Below are 12,822 nucleotides of genomic sequence, written 5' to 3' on the forward strand. Positions count from 1 at the left end.
CCACCTACCACATGGATGGTCCGCTTTCAAACCCCGGGCTGGCCCACGCGCAGTGCTGATGCGCGCAAGGAATGCCGTGCCACGCAGGGGAGCCCCACATGCAACCCCATAAGGGGAGTTGCCCAGCGCAAAAGAAAGTGCAGCCTGCCCAAGAATGGCGCCGCACACACAGAGCACTGACACAAGACGACGCAACAAAAATAAACAGATTCCCAGTGCTGCTGATAAGGATAGAAGCTGTCACAGAAGAACACACAATGAGCGGACAGAGAGAGCAGACAACTGGGGGAAGGGGAGAGGGAAGGGGAGAGAAATAAATAAAAAAGGAATCTTAAAAAAAAATAATGTTTGGGCCGTGTCAGTAGGACATTGAGTCTCCACCCACTTGGTGAGCAGGTATTCACAGAGAAACCACAATGCAGAGAAGGGAGTTTTGAGTTTTGAGCTGGATTCCCAGGAAGTAAACACACAGGAGAAGAACACAGGAGAAGAAGCAGATATTTGAGGAAATAGAAAATGCTTCTTTAGACATAGCAAAAGCCCTGGGAAGAGAGATGGGTCATTCAACTAATAGTTCGCAGCTAAAGAGATCAGAGCCCTGAGCAGCTGAGCCCAGAGAGAAACAAGCCCCAGGAGTGGCAAGAGACTTATGCCAGTTTACAGCTAATATTGGAAGAAGCTGGGACCACAGAGCCTTCAGAGGAAGAGGGAGGCTGAATCTTTGCAGACATCACCCACCATCTTGTGTCAACATGTGGCAACAGACTTTGGTGAGGGAAATAACATGTATCTTTATGTCCTGGTAACTGTAAGCTTCTACCCCAAATAAATAGCATTGTAAAACCCAACAGATTTGTGATATTTTGCATCAGCCCCCCTTAGGCTGACTAATACATCTCCCATGCATGTTTTTACACTTCTGCTATCTTCATAAGTATCCATAAACAGTATATAGCATTGTTCTTCATGTTTTTAAACCTCGCAGACTGTGTTCCTTCTTCAACTTGTATTTTATGCTAAATGTTATGTTTCAAAGATTCTCCATATTGATACATGCAGCTTTAAGTTGGTTGAACTGCTCTGTAATGTTTCCTATAACAAATAGACTATATTTAGTCGTTATTTTATTTATTTTAAAGATATAATTTATTTATCCTCCCCCCTACCCCCCCCCACCTCCCTTGTTTGGGGTCACTGTCTGCTCTCTGTGTCCATTTGCTGTACGCTGTCTGTGTCTGCTCATCTTCTCTTTTGGAGGCACAGGGAACTGAACCAGGGACCTCCCATGTGGGAGAAAGGCGCTCAATCACTTCAGCTCAGCTCCATGCTTTGTGGTGTCTCTTATTGTCTTTCCTTTTTGAGTCTTTTGTGTTGAGTCATTTTGTTACGTCAGCGCGCTGCGCCTGCCCACTTCACCTCCTGGAGAAGGCACTGGGAACCGAACCCGGGACCTCCACTGTTGTAGGTGGAAGCCCAGTCACTTGAGCCACATCAGCTTCCCTGTTCACTCTGATAGACATTTGAGTTGTTTTGAGGTGATTGACCTTTTTATTTTTAAGGTATTAATGTGTTGCTACAAACTTTTAAAAGTAAGAATTCTTAGACCTTTTGCTGGAATTTCTCTTGGGCAACTATATTTTTACATGTTAGGCTCCTGTAATAGTTCGTGAGCTCCTGGGTTCTTCAAAGGCTGTGCTTGTCTATTAATAAATAAATACTTTATTAGAAAAGAGTCAAACAGTGTGTAAATAAATCGAGTTACAAGACAAAATCTTTCTAAGTCTTACAAAAGGTAACTGTTATGAGCTTGATATATGAACATAGATTTATTTATTTTTGATGTGTCTGAATTGTAGGTTTTAGGAGTCTGGTTGATTTGATTAATTATGATATTATATGGTAATGGAAAATTGGAAACCATAGAAGATAGAAAGATGGTGAAAAAAATTATGATCCCGGTACCCAAAGATAACTTAATGTTTTATATCGTTTTCCCTTTAGTGGTTTTTCTATATATGTTTTTTTGTTTGTTAAATTTATGATTGTGTGTAGTAAAATTTGTTGTTTTTTTAATCCCCCCTTGTGGCTTTTTGCTTGCTCTCTGTCCTCTGTGTCCATTTGCTGTGCGTTCTTCTGTGTCTGTATTTACTTTTATTTATTCCCACCCCCCCTTGCGGCTTACCTGCTGTCTGCTCTCTGTGTCCATTTGCTGCACACTCTTCTGTGTTTTTGCTTGTCTCCCTTTTGAGTCACCTTGCTGAGTCGACTCTCCTGGGCACTTGCAGTCCAGTGGCACTCCACAGCATGAGAGCGAGCCTACCTTCACAAGGAGGTCCTCAGATGCGAACCCAGGGCCTCCCATAATGTAGAGGGGAGCCCAGCTGATTGAGCCCTAGCTGCTTCCCAAAATTAGTTATTTTTTACATCTTAGAACCTGTTTTAGTTCTCTTGTTGCTAAAGCAAATACATGGGTTAGTTTTATTTTTTAATTTTTTAATTAAAAAAAAGATTTATTTATTTCTCTCCCCTCCCCCCCCCCCCCATTGTCTACTCTCTGTGTTCTTCTTTGTCTGCTTGCATTCTTGCCAGCGGCACAGGGAATCGAATCTGTGTCTCTTTTTGTTGTGTCATTTTGCTGCGTCAGCTTTCTGTGTGTGCAGCACCACTCCTGGGCAGGCTGCGCTTTTTTCGCATGGGGCGGCTCTCCTTGAGGGGCGCACTCCTTGCCCTTGGGGCACCCCTGTGTGACGTGGTACTCCTTGCACGCATCAGCACTGTGCGTGGGCCAGCTCATCACAGCCCAGTCAGGAGGAACTGGGTTTGAACCCTGGACCTCCTATGTGGTAGGCAGACACTCTGTCAGTTGAGCCAAATCCACTTCAGTTTTAATAATGGGAATTTATTGGCTCATGGTTTTGAGGCTAGATGTCAAATCAAGGCATGCTTTCTTTCTGAAGATTGGCATTCTGGGGCTGGCTACTGGTGATCCTCTGTCATGTGGCAATGCATATGGTGGCCTCTCCTCCAGGTTCCATTGACTGTCAGCTTCTGGTTTCTCACTCTATGACTTTGTCTTTTCTGTCTGAATTTCATTCTGCTTATAAAGGACTCTGGTAGTAGGATTAAGACCCATCCTCATTGAGCTGGGCCGTACCTTAACTGAAGTTGAAGTAACCTCTTTGAAAAGTCCTACTTACCAGGGGTTCACACTCACAGGCATGGATTAAGTTTAAGAACATGTTTTCTGGGGTACATAGCTCCAAATCACCACAGTACCTGTCTGGTTTAATGATAACATTTTTTTGATGATGCCATTTGTAACACTTTTGTTCTTTTAACTTTTTTTTTTTTAAGATGTATTTATTTATTTATTTTACCCCCTTTCCCTCCTCCTGCCCTGCTGCTTTTGCTGTCTGTGTTGTCTTCTCATTTTCTCTCCTCTAGGATTCACCAGGATTCGATCCTGGAGACCCCTGATATGGACAGAGGTTCCCTGGCACTTGTTCCACCTCAGTTCCTGGTTTCTGCTGTGCTTCACCTTGATTCTTCCCTTGTCTCTCTCTTTTTTTTAAAAAAAAGATTTATTTATTTATTTATTTCTCTCCCCTTCCTCCCCCACCCTGGTTGTCTATTCTCTGTGTCTATTTTCTGTATCTTCTTTGTTCGTTTCTGTTGTCAGCGGCACAGCGGCACAGGGAATCTGTGTTTCTTTTTGTTGCGTTATCTTGTTGTGTCAGCTCTCCGTGTGGGTGGCGCCATTCTTAGGCAGGCTGCACTTTCTTTCACGCTGGGTGGCTCTCCTTACAGGGTGCACTCCTTGCATGCGGGACTCCCCTACGCTGGGACACCCCTGCGTGGCAGGGCACTCCTTGCGCACATCAACACTGCGCATGGGCCAGCTGCACATGGGTCAGGGAGGCCCGGGGTTTGAACCGCGGCCCTCCCATGTGGTAGACGGACGCACTAACCACTGGGCCAAGTTCGCTGCCCCTTGTCTCTCTTTTTTGATGCATCATCACCTTGCTGCATGACTCAACTTGTGTGGGCACTGGCTTGCTGTGCGGGCACATTTTTCCTTCTTTTTCACCAGGAGGCCCCAGGGATCGAACCCAGGTTCTCCCATATGGTAGGCAGAAGCTCTGTCACTTGAGCCACATCCATTTCCCTCTAACTTACTTTTTAATAACTAATTTTTAATTATAGTAACATATACATAACAAATCATTTTAACCATTTAAAGTAGACAATTCTTTGAAACTAAGTACATTGACAATACTGTGTAACTTTCACTAATATCCATTTCCACACTAATTTCATCCCAAACCAAAACTCATACTCATTTAGTAACAGCTTCTTTTCCTTCTATCCCCTACCCCTGCTAACCACTATTCTGCTTTCTGTCTATGAATTTGCTTATTCTAAGTATTTCATGAAAGAGAAATCATACAGGGGAGCAGAGGTAGCTCAAGTGGTTGAGCTCCTGCTTCCCATGTTAAAGGTCCTGGGTTCAATCCCCTATACCTCCTAAAAGAGAGAGATCATACAGTATTTCTCCTGTTGCATTTGACTTATTTCACTAAACATGATTTTCAACACCCAAATAAAGACACCTACCAGAAACTCTATTTATGATCTTTTCAGGTTCAACCCCACTCCCTCCCACCCTCACTGTCCTCATTTGTAATATCATTGATTAGTTTGCTGATTTTTTGCTGTATACAGATGCATCATCATACAGTACTACTTTCTTAGGTCTGAGTTCTCTCATTCAACATGTTTGTGTCATCTACATGGTACGAAGTTGTAAGCCAATATTTTAATTGCTATGTAGGATTTAATTTATCCATTCTACTGTTGATGGGCTTTTGTAAATTTCCAGTTTGGGGCTTGCATGAATAGTGCTAATGTAAGCATTCTAAAATTGTCTTTTGGTGCATATGTACCCATTTCTATTGGTTATATACCCAGGAATAGAACTGATAAGTCAGAGGGTGTACTTAGGTTTAAGTTCAGGGGTCAGCAAACCTTTACTGTAAAGGCCAGGTAGTAGATATCTTACTCAGTTATTCAACTCTTGTCATAGTCATTCCTAGCTCATGGGCTGCAGTTTGCTGATAAATGCTCTAATAGTTTTCCAAAGTAATTGTACAGCTTTATACTCCCCCCTGGAGAGTTCTGACCACCCTGCATCCTAGTCAGTACTTAGCGATTTCTATTTCATTTTAGCCATTCTGATTATTGTGTATTGGTTGTAACTAAGGTTTTGCTTTGTTTTTGAATTTTGAATTTTGACATAATTTCAGACTTTGGGAAAAGTTGAAAAGAATTCCCTTATGCCCATCAGCCAAATTTCTTACTTGTTAAACTTTTACCATACAGACATAACATTGCATTCTTCAATATCAGACAGTTCCTTGGTCTTTCTTTGTTTAATGTTATTGACATAGTTGAGGAATATAGGCCAATAAATTTGTAAAATGTCACCCATTTCAGATTGCTTTGCTGTTTTATAGCTAAGTAAGTTGAAATTTGCACTTTATTTAGAGTATCGGTGGTTATGTTAAAAAGTGATCTTTTCTGCTTTGTAGCTGTTTATTTTAAAGTCCTTTATATTTGCATTGAAAAATTGCTGTAGAGTTGAGGCCAATCTTTTACTTAGTGAACTGAATTAACAGAAGTATATTACAAATTCAAATATATGGTTTTCAGTATGATTTCATTTTGATATTGGGGTGGGGGAGTATGACTGTTTTCTAAAACAGTTATTTTGTTGTCCTAACTCTTCATAGACAAATTATAAAAGAAAATTGTAATAGTGGAACTCCATTATGTGTACATTCCCTCTGGATACTTTAAAAAGCCACCAGATGAGGAGCTAATATAGTTGAAGTGGTCGAGCACCTGTGTTTCCCATGTATGAAGTTCCGGGTTCAGTCCATAGTACTTCCTAAAAACAAAAACACCAGCTGTCATTAGGGAGGAGATGCAGCTCAGTGAGCACCTGCTTCCCATGTACAAGGCCTTGGGTTCAATCCCTGGTACCTCCTAAAAAAAAAAAAAAATAAAGGCCCCAGATATCTGCAGATACTGTATTTGTGACTACTAAGGTAATTGTTTAAAAAATTTTATTTGGATTTTCTTGTTTGTATTTCTTTTTATAAGTATGACAAGTAGTTTTTTAAAAGCCAAGTTTATTCTGAGAATTGATATTTTTCTTTAGGATCAGTTCTTTTTTCTTAGATGTCTTAGATTTTGTAAAATAATTCTCTATCTCAATTGTTTTCAGGATGTTCAAGATCCTTCAGTATTTGTAACTTTTCCTTTGGAGGAAGATGAAAATATATCTTTAGTTGCTTGGACAACCACTCCTTGGACTCTACCTAGTAACCTTGCCGTCTGTGTTAACCCAGATATGCAGTATGTGAAGATTAAAGGTAAGCATGAGCCTAGTAACTTATAACTGACATATAAGAGATAATTTTAACATGTTTTGGTAAAGTAAGAGCTTACATTTCTTTTTGGAGTAAAAATAGAGATCTTTGAGAAGTGATTGACTTAATCAGAAAAAGAACCTCCAAAACCAGTTTGTTGGTTTTTTCATTTCTGATTTAAAAAGTTGCACAAACAAAATAGTACAGAGATGTCAAACTTGGGAAGTAAAGATTTATTATAATTTCCAGCTCATTATCTGCTTTGATTCAGTGGTGACATGGTAAGACGGAACATGAGGTTTTGTCACTTTCACATTTTCCCTGGTAGAGTCTCAGCTAGGCCCACAGTCTCAGCTAGACCCTTTCCATAGAGGTTTATATGAAAAAAAAGATGATTAGCATTTTACATGAATATTAGTACCTTAAAGTTTCAGTAGTTTATGGGGTGGAGCTGGGGGGAGGCAGGAAAAGAAGAGAAAATCTCATAGTCAGGGGGAACTATATTGCAAGGAATTTAACTTGAGTCAAAATGGTTTGTACTGGCAAAAGAAGGATATTAAGACAAGAACAGGAGAGTATTAGGGGTCAGAAAAAAGAATGAGAGGGAATTCTTCAGTATTTAGTTCTGTCCTGGAAATATATAGGACCATGAGTTCATTTCTGATGAGACCTGCTGGGACAGAACTGTTTTCCATGCAGGGGCCTGGCCCTGGTTTCTCAATTGCTTCTCCAGGGCAGGTGGCAATCACATCTTCAAGGTTCTCCTCCTGCAAGCCCGTGGTAACAATGGTCATTCTTTAGTGAGCCTGACAGCCTTAGGAGCCATCTGGCTGAGATTTCAAATACCCTTTCCTTCTGCTTGCGTTAAGATAAGTGTGTATTTGTTGAGTCATGTACTGTGAGTTTTACTCAGAAAATGTAACATCTGCTTATAACAAAATTTTGTGAGGTCAGAACTGGGTGAATTGCAGCCTTAATAGTAGCAATTTTTCAATTAATTGCAAAGCCATTCTCAGTGATTTATATTCTTTTTGAAAGTAATAACAATAATAGGGGAGCCAGTGTAGGTCAGTGTTGGAGCATATGCTTCCCATATACGAGGTCCCAGGTTCAATCCCTGATAACTTAAAAAAAAAAAAAATAGAAGTGGCTTCTTCTCTTTTTCTGTTTTCATATGAGGAAACACATGTACATGAATGTGTAAAGAAGTTTTATAAAATAATAATAAACTTTATTTTCTAGAGAAGTTTTAGAAGTAAAGAAAGATTACACTGTAAGTATAGGGAATTCTCATATAAACCACACACCTGCATGCATACACACACGCAATTTCCCCTATAATTAATATCTTACATTAGTGCAGTACATTTGTTACAGTTGATGAAGCATTGCTCTAACCAAAATCTACACTTTCCATTATGGTTTACACTGTGTGCTGTACAGTTTTATAGGCTTTGACAAATGTGTTATGTCATGTATCTGACATTAACAGTATCATGTAGAACAATTTCACTGCCTTAAATATGCCCTGTGTTCCACCTCTTCATCCTTCCCCCTCCCTTCTAAACCCCTGGCAACCACTGTTTTTACATCAGTATTACAAGTTCTTCCTTTTACACTAGCTAATAGTTACCGTAACAGTAAATGTACTTTGATCCATGATTATACTCTTTATGTGGCTTTAATGATTAGGGTGATGTTGGCATCATAGAATAAGCTAGGTAATGTTCTCTCCTCTTCAATTTTTTGGAAGAGTTTGAGCAGGAATGCTGTTCTATTCTAAATGATTGATAGAATTCACCCGTGAAGCTATCTGTTCCTTGGCTTTTCTTGGTTAGAAAGTTTTTAATGACTGGTTTAATCTCATTACCTTGATTGGTCTCTTGAAGTGTTCTAGTTCCTTTGACAAGGTTACTCATGTGTTTCTAGAAATTCATCAGTTTCTTCTAAGTTGTCCAACTTACTGGCATACTGTTTTCCATAGTATCCTCTTCGGATAGTCTTAATTTCTGTGGGGCCATTGGTGATATCCCCTTTCTCCTTTTGTTTTTTTTTCTTTTTAATTTTTTTCTTTTATTTTCTTTTTTCCCCTCTCTCCTTTCTGATTTTATTTATTTGCATCTTCTCTTTTTTGTTTGTTTGTTAGTCTAGCTAAGGGTTTACCAATTTTATTAATTCTCTCAAAAAATCAGCATTTTAATTTAAATTTTGCTTTTTTATTCTCAATTTCTTCTGCCTACTTTGTGATTAGTTTGCTGTTCATTTTCTGGTTCCTCCAGATGTACAGTTAGTTCATTGATTTTGGGTCTTCTTTTTTTTTTTCACATGTTCCATGATTCTATTTACATGAAATGGCCAGAACAGGAAAATGCATGGAGACAGAAAGTAGATAAGTGGTTGCCAGGGACTGGGAGAGCATGGGGTTTAGAGGATGATAGCACATGGGTATGAGGTTTCTTTTTGGGGTGAGGAAAATGTTCTAAAGTTGATTGTGGGGATGGTTGCACAACTCTGTGAGTATACTAAAAGTCACTGAATTATACACTTTAAGTGGACAACTTGTGTGGTATATGAATGGTATCTCAATAAAGCCATTATCAAAGAAAAGTAACCTTAAAAAAAAACTGTGCCACCTGGTAGACAGCAGTATTTTTCCATGGTTTAGGGCACTTTGTCCCAGGAGAAAGGACCACCCAGGGAAGCAAGTCAAAGGCAGAGGATTTTAGGGGTGGGGAGGGGCATGCACAGTACTGGGTAGCTCTGGTCATTTGGATGGTCTTCTCCACCCTTGCCCACCAGAGCTGAAGCACCACAGGATGGACATGCCCGGTGTCCCTTTACCTCTCCCAGCGATACACTCTCCAACTCAGGTCGCCTTTCCATTGAGCAGAGGCCTCACACGGGGTCATTGTGCAACTGGGATGTGCACAGGACCTGAGAGCCTGGGAACCAGGAAGGGGTGATTGTCGCTGGTGAGGGGACCTGAGTGTGGAGATGGAGCCTTCGGCCTTCCGCTCCCCCCCCCGTGGCCATGCCCAGTGGCAGCCCATCTCCTCCACACTCTCCTTTCTGGCTGTTTCTGCATCTGGATTCATCCCTGCCTCTTAGTGAGGATGTCATGGGGTGACACAGCATCCAGCACACAGGCCAAGTTCAAAAGTCGCCCTTCCTTTCCACAGCTCTTCTTTTTTAATGTAAGCATTTAGGGCTATAAATTTCCCTCTCAGTACAGCCTTTGCTGTATCTCATGTTTTTGATATATTGTGTTCTCATTTCATTCACTCTGAGATACCTACTGATTTCTCTTGCAATTTCCTGCTTGACCCACTGATTCTTTAAGAGTATGTTGCTTAACTTCCATATATTTGTGAGATTGCCAGTTCTTTGCCCATTATCTGTTTCCAGTTTTATTCCATTGTGGTCAGAGATAGTGCTTATATAATTACAGATGTAAATTGTAATTATATAAGTTTGTTGATACTTGTTCTGTGACCAACATGTGATCTAATCAGATAATGATCCATGAGTGCTCTTCATCAATATATGTCCTGCTGTTTTGGGGTGCAGTGTTCTGTATATATCCATTAGGCCTAATTACTCTAATGTATTATTTGAAATCTCTTTTTCCTTGTTGAGATTCTGTCAGGATGTTCTGTCTATTGCTGAGAGTTGTGTATTGAAGTCCACCACTATTATTGTAGAGGTGTCTATTTCTCCTGTTAGTTTTGCCAGGGTTTGTGTCATGTATTTTGGGGTGCCCTGATTAGTTGCATAAATATTTGTGATTGTTGTTTCTTCTGGATAGATTGTCCCTTTTATTAATACATAGTTTCCTTCTTTTTCTCTTACAAGTTTTGCATTTAAAGTCTACTTTCCTGTATTTATATAGCTACCCCAGATTTCTTAGTTACTATTTGCATAGAAAATCATTTCCCAATCTTTACTTGCAATCTGTTTGTATCCTTCAGTCTAAGGTGAGTCTCTTATAGATAATATATAGATGGGTCATGTTTTTTTATCCATTCTTTTAGGATTCTGTGTTTATTGCTGATGTTTGACAATTTGATTAGTACATGTTTCAGAGTATATCTGCTAGGATTTATTTTGTTTGGAGTGTGCTGCACTTTGTGGACATGTACATCCATGTTCCTTATATGGGTTGGAAAATTTTCAGCCATCATTTCCTCAAACCCTCCTTCCCCTTTTCTTTCCTTTTCTCTTTTCTTTTCTTTTATTTCTCTCTACAGCCCCCGCCCCCATTATCTGTTCTCTGTGTTCATTCACTGTGTGTTCCTTCTGTGTCCGCTTGTGTTCTTGTCAGCAATACCGGGAATCTCTGTCTCTTTTTTGTCACATCATTTTGCTGCGTCAGCTCTCCATGTGTGTGGTGCCGTTTCTGGGCAGGCTGTGCTTTTTTCACGCAGGGCGGCTCTCCTTGCAGGTCGCACTCCTTGCGCATGGGGCTCCCCTACGCAGGGTACACCCCTGCATGGCACAGTACTTCTTACGTGCATCAGCACTGCACATGGGCCAGCTCACCACACGGGTCAGGAGGCCCTGGGTTTGAACCGTGGATCTCCCATGTGGTAGGCAGATGCTCTATCAGTTGAGCCAAACCCACTTCCCATCTTCTTCCCCTTTTCACTTCTCTTCTCCCTGTGGGCCACCCACAGTGCATATTTATGTGCATTTTGTGCTGTCATTTGAATCCCTGCTGAATTTTTTCCAGTTATTTTGTCAGTCTGTTCTACCAACTGTGCAGTTTTGGATGTCCTATCTTCCCTTTCTGTAATCGTTTCTTCTGCCTTTTCTAATCTGCTGTTGTAAGATTTATTTTTTTTTAATGTATGCGTACAGTTTCTTTCACATATTCACGCATTGTCTTGATTATCCTTTATCTCTTCCCTCATCCCATTGAATTGATTTAGGACATTTGTTTAGAAATCTCTGATTAGTTGTTCCACTTTCTGCATCTCCTCCTGCTTTTTAGTATATTTATTTGATTGGGCCATATATGTCTTTCTTAGTCTGTCTTGTAATTTTTTGCTGACGTATAGGCAGCTGTGTATCTTTTTGTTTCTCAGTTTCTCTTTCTTTCCTAGAGTTTCATTTTTGTGTTAAGGATCTTTAAGACTTGGTTGCACTTACTCTAAATCTTTAGAATTGCCCATACTCAACTGAAAAAGAAGAGGAAAAAATATAAAACAAAAGAAAAAGGAAAAGTAAGAGAAAGGGAAAAGAAAAAACCAGGAAGGGAAAAAAGAAATGAAGAAAGGGAAGAGAAGAGAAAAAGAAGGGAAAAAGTAAAACAGGATGTTGAAGAAAAAAAAAAAGAGGGCCTCCCTCTTGGGCCACTGGCTTCTGGCTTGGCACATCCTATTCAGCCACCCGTGCCTACCAATAAATTGCCCTGTAACCTGCCTCTCCTCAGGTACCTGATAAGGAGGGACAGACAAAGAAAGAAAGAAAAATGGGGGGGTTGGGTTTCCTGTCAAGCCTTTAGCTCTGGCTAGGTCTCCCCTTACCAGCCCCACAGCTGGGCACTCCTTCAGTGCTCATCTGGTTACTCCTATACTTCCCTGTTCCCCCTGCAGCCCCCCACTCTCCTGGTATCTGACTGGACACCCTGTCACTGGCTGGATTGCGCTGCAGCTTCCCTGTCCTCTGGTGCCGCACCACCACCTCCCCAAGCCACCCTCTCTCATCAGCCCCATGCCTTCTCCTATACCCATCAAGCCTGCCTGTCTCCCCACAGCTTCTGGTAAAGTGCAGCCTGCCATTACCTACTCCACCATCTTGGGCCTCCCAATTCATAGATTCTTATTTTTCTTACAGTGAACCGAATATATGATATAGGTTCTAGTAAATTCTTTGGTATATCATATTTTATTTATGGGTGTTTAAATTGGCCTAGATTTTTGTAAGGCAGTTTGTCAGTATCTGCTAAATGTAAATGCTTATTCATTTGCTCCACGTTTTCTATTCCTAGGATATTATCCTCTAGAAACACCTCTGTTAGGGTACAAAGATACATGCAAAGTTGTTACTCCACTGTACATAGTGCAAATTTGAAAATAATTAAGTTGATTTGTTAAAATTAACTGAAGGTACCTCCATAAAATTGAGTATTATAGAGCTAATTTAAAAGTATGAGAAAACTCTTATGTGCTAATATTATGGAAAGATGTTCATTGTATTTTAGGTGGAAACAAGATGCAAAAGGGTATATAGTATTCTCACATAATTTTGGGGGGGGGTATCTTTTTTTTTTTAAATTATTTATTTATTTCTCTCCTCTTCCCCCCATCCCCAGTTGTCTGCTCTCTTTGTCCATTTGCTGTGTGTTCTTCTGTGACTGCTTCTATCCTTATCAGTGGCACCAGGAATCTGT

The 12,822-nt window shown here is 40.4% G+C and overlaps 1 protein-coding gene across 3 annotated transcripts in view; it reads left to right on the forward strand.

Annotated features, from left to right (window-relative positions):
• Positions 1 to 12,822, forward strand: part of IARS1 (isoleucyl-tRNA synthetase 1) — an 83,501-nt gene that overhangs the window by 15,836 nt on the left and 54,843 nt on the right. For all 3 annotated transcript variants that reach the window (XM_071216587.1, XM_058301477.2, XM_071216588.1), the window contains exon 7: positions 6,287 to 6,434. In XM_071216587.1, coding sequence (XP_071072688.1) covers positions 6,287 to 6,434 — 148 coding nt within the window. The remainder of the gene's footprint in view (positions 1 to 6,286; positions 6,435 to 12,822) is intronic.

The sequence above is a fragment of the Dasypus novemcinctus genome, chromosome 8 (genome assembly GCF_030445035.2).
Source record: "Dasypus novemcinctus isolate mDasNov1 chromosome 8, mDasNov1.1.hap2, whole genome shotgun sequence".
In the NCBI taxonomy this organism is placed as follows: domain Eukaryota; kingdom Metazoa; phylum Chordata; class Mammalia; order Cingulata; family Dasypodidae; genus Dasypus; species Dasypus novemcinctus.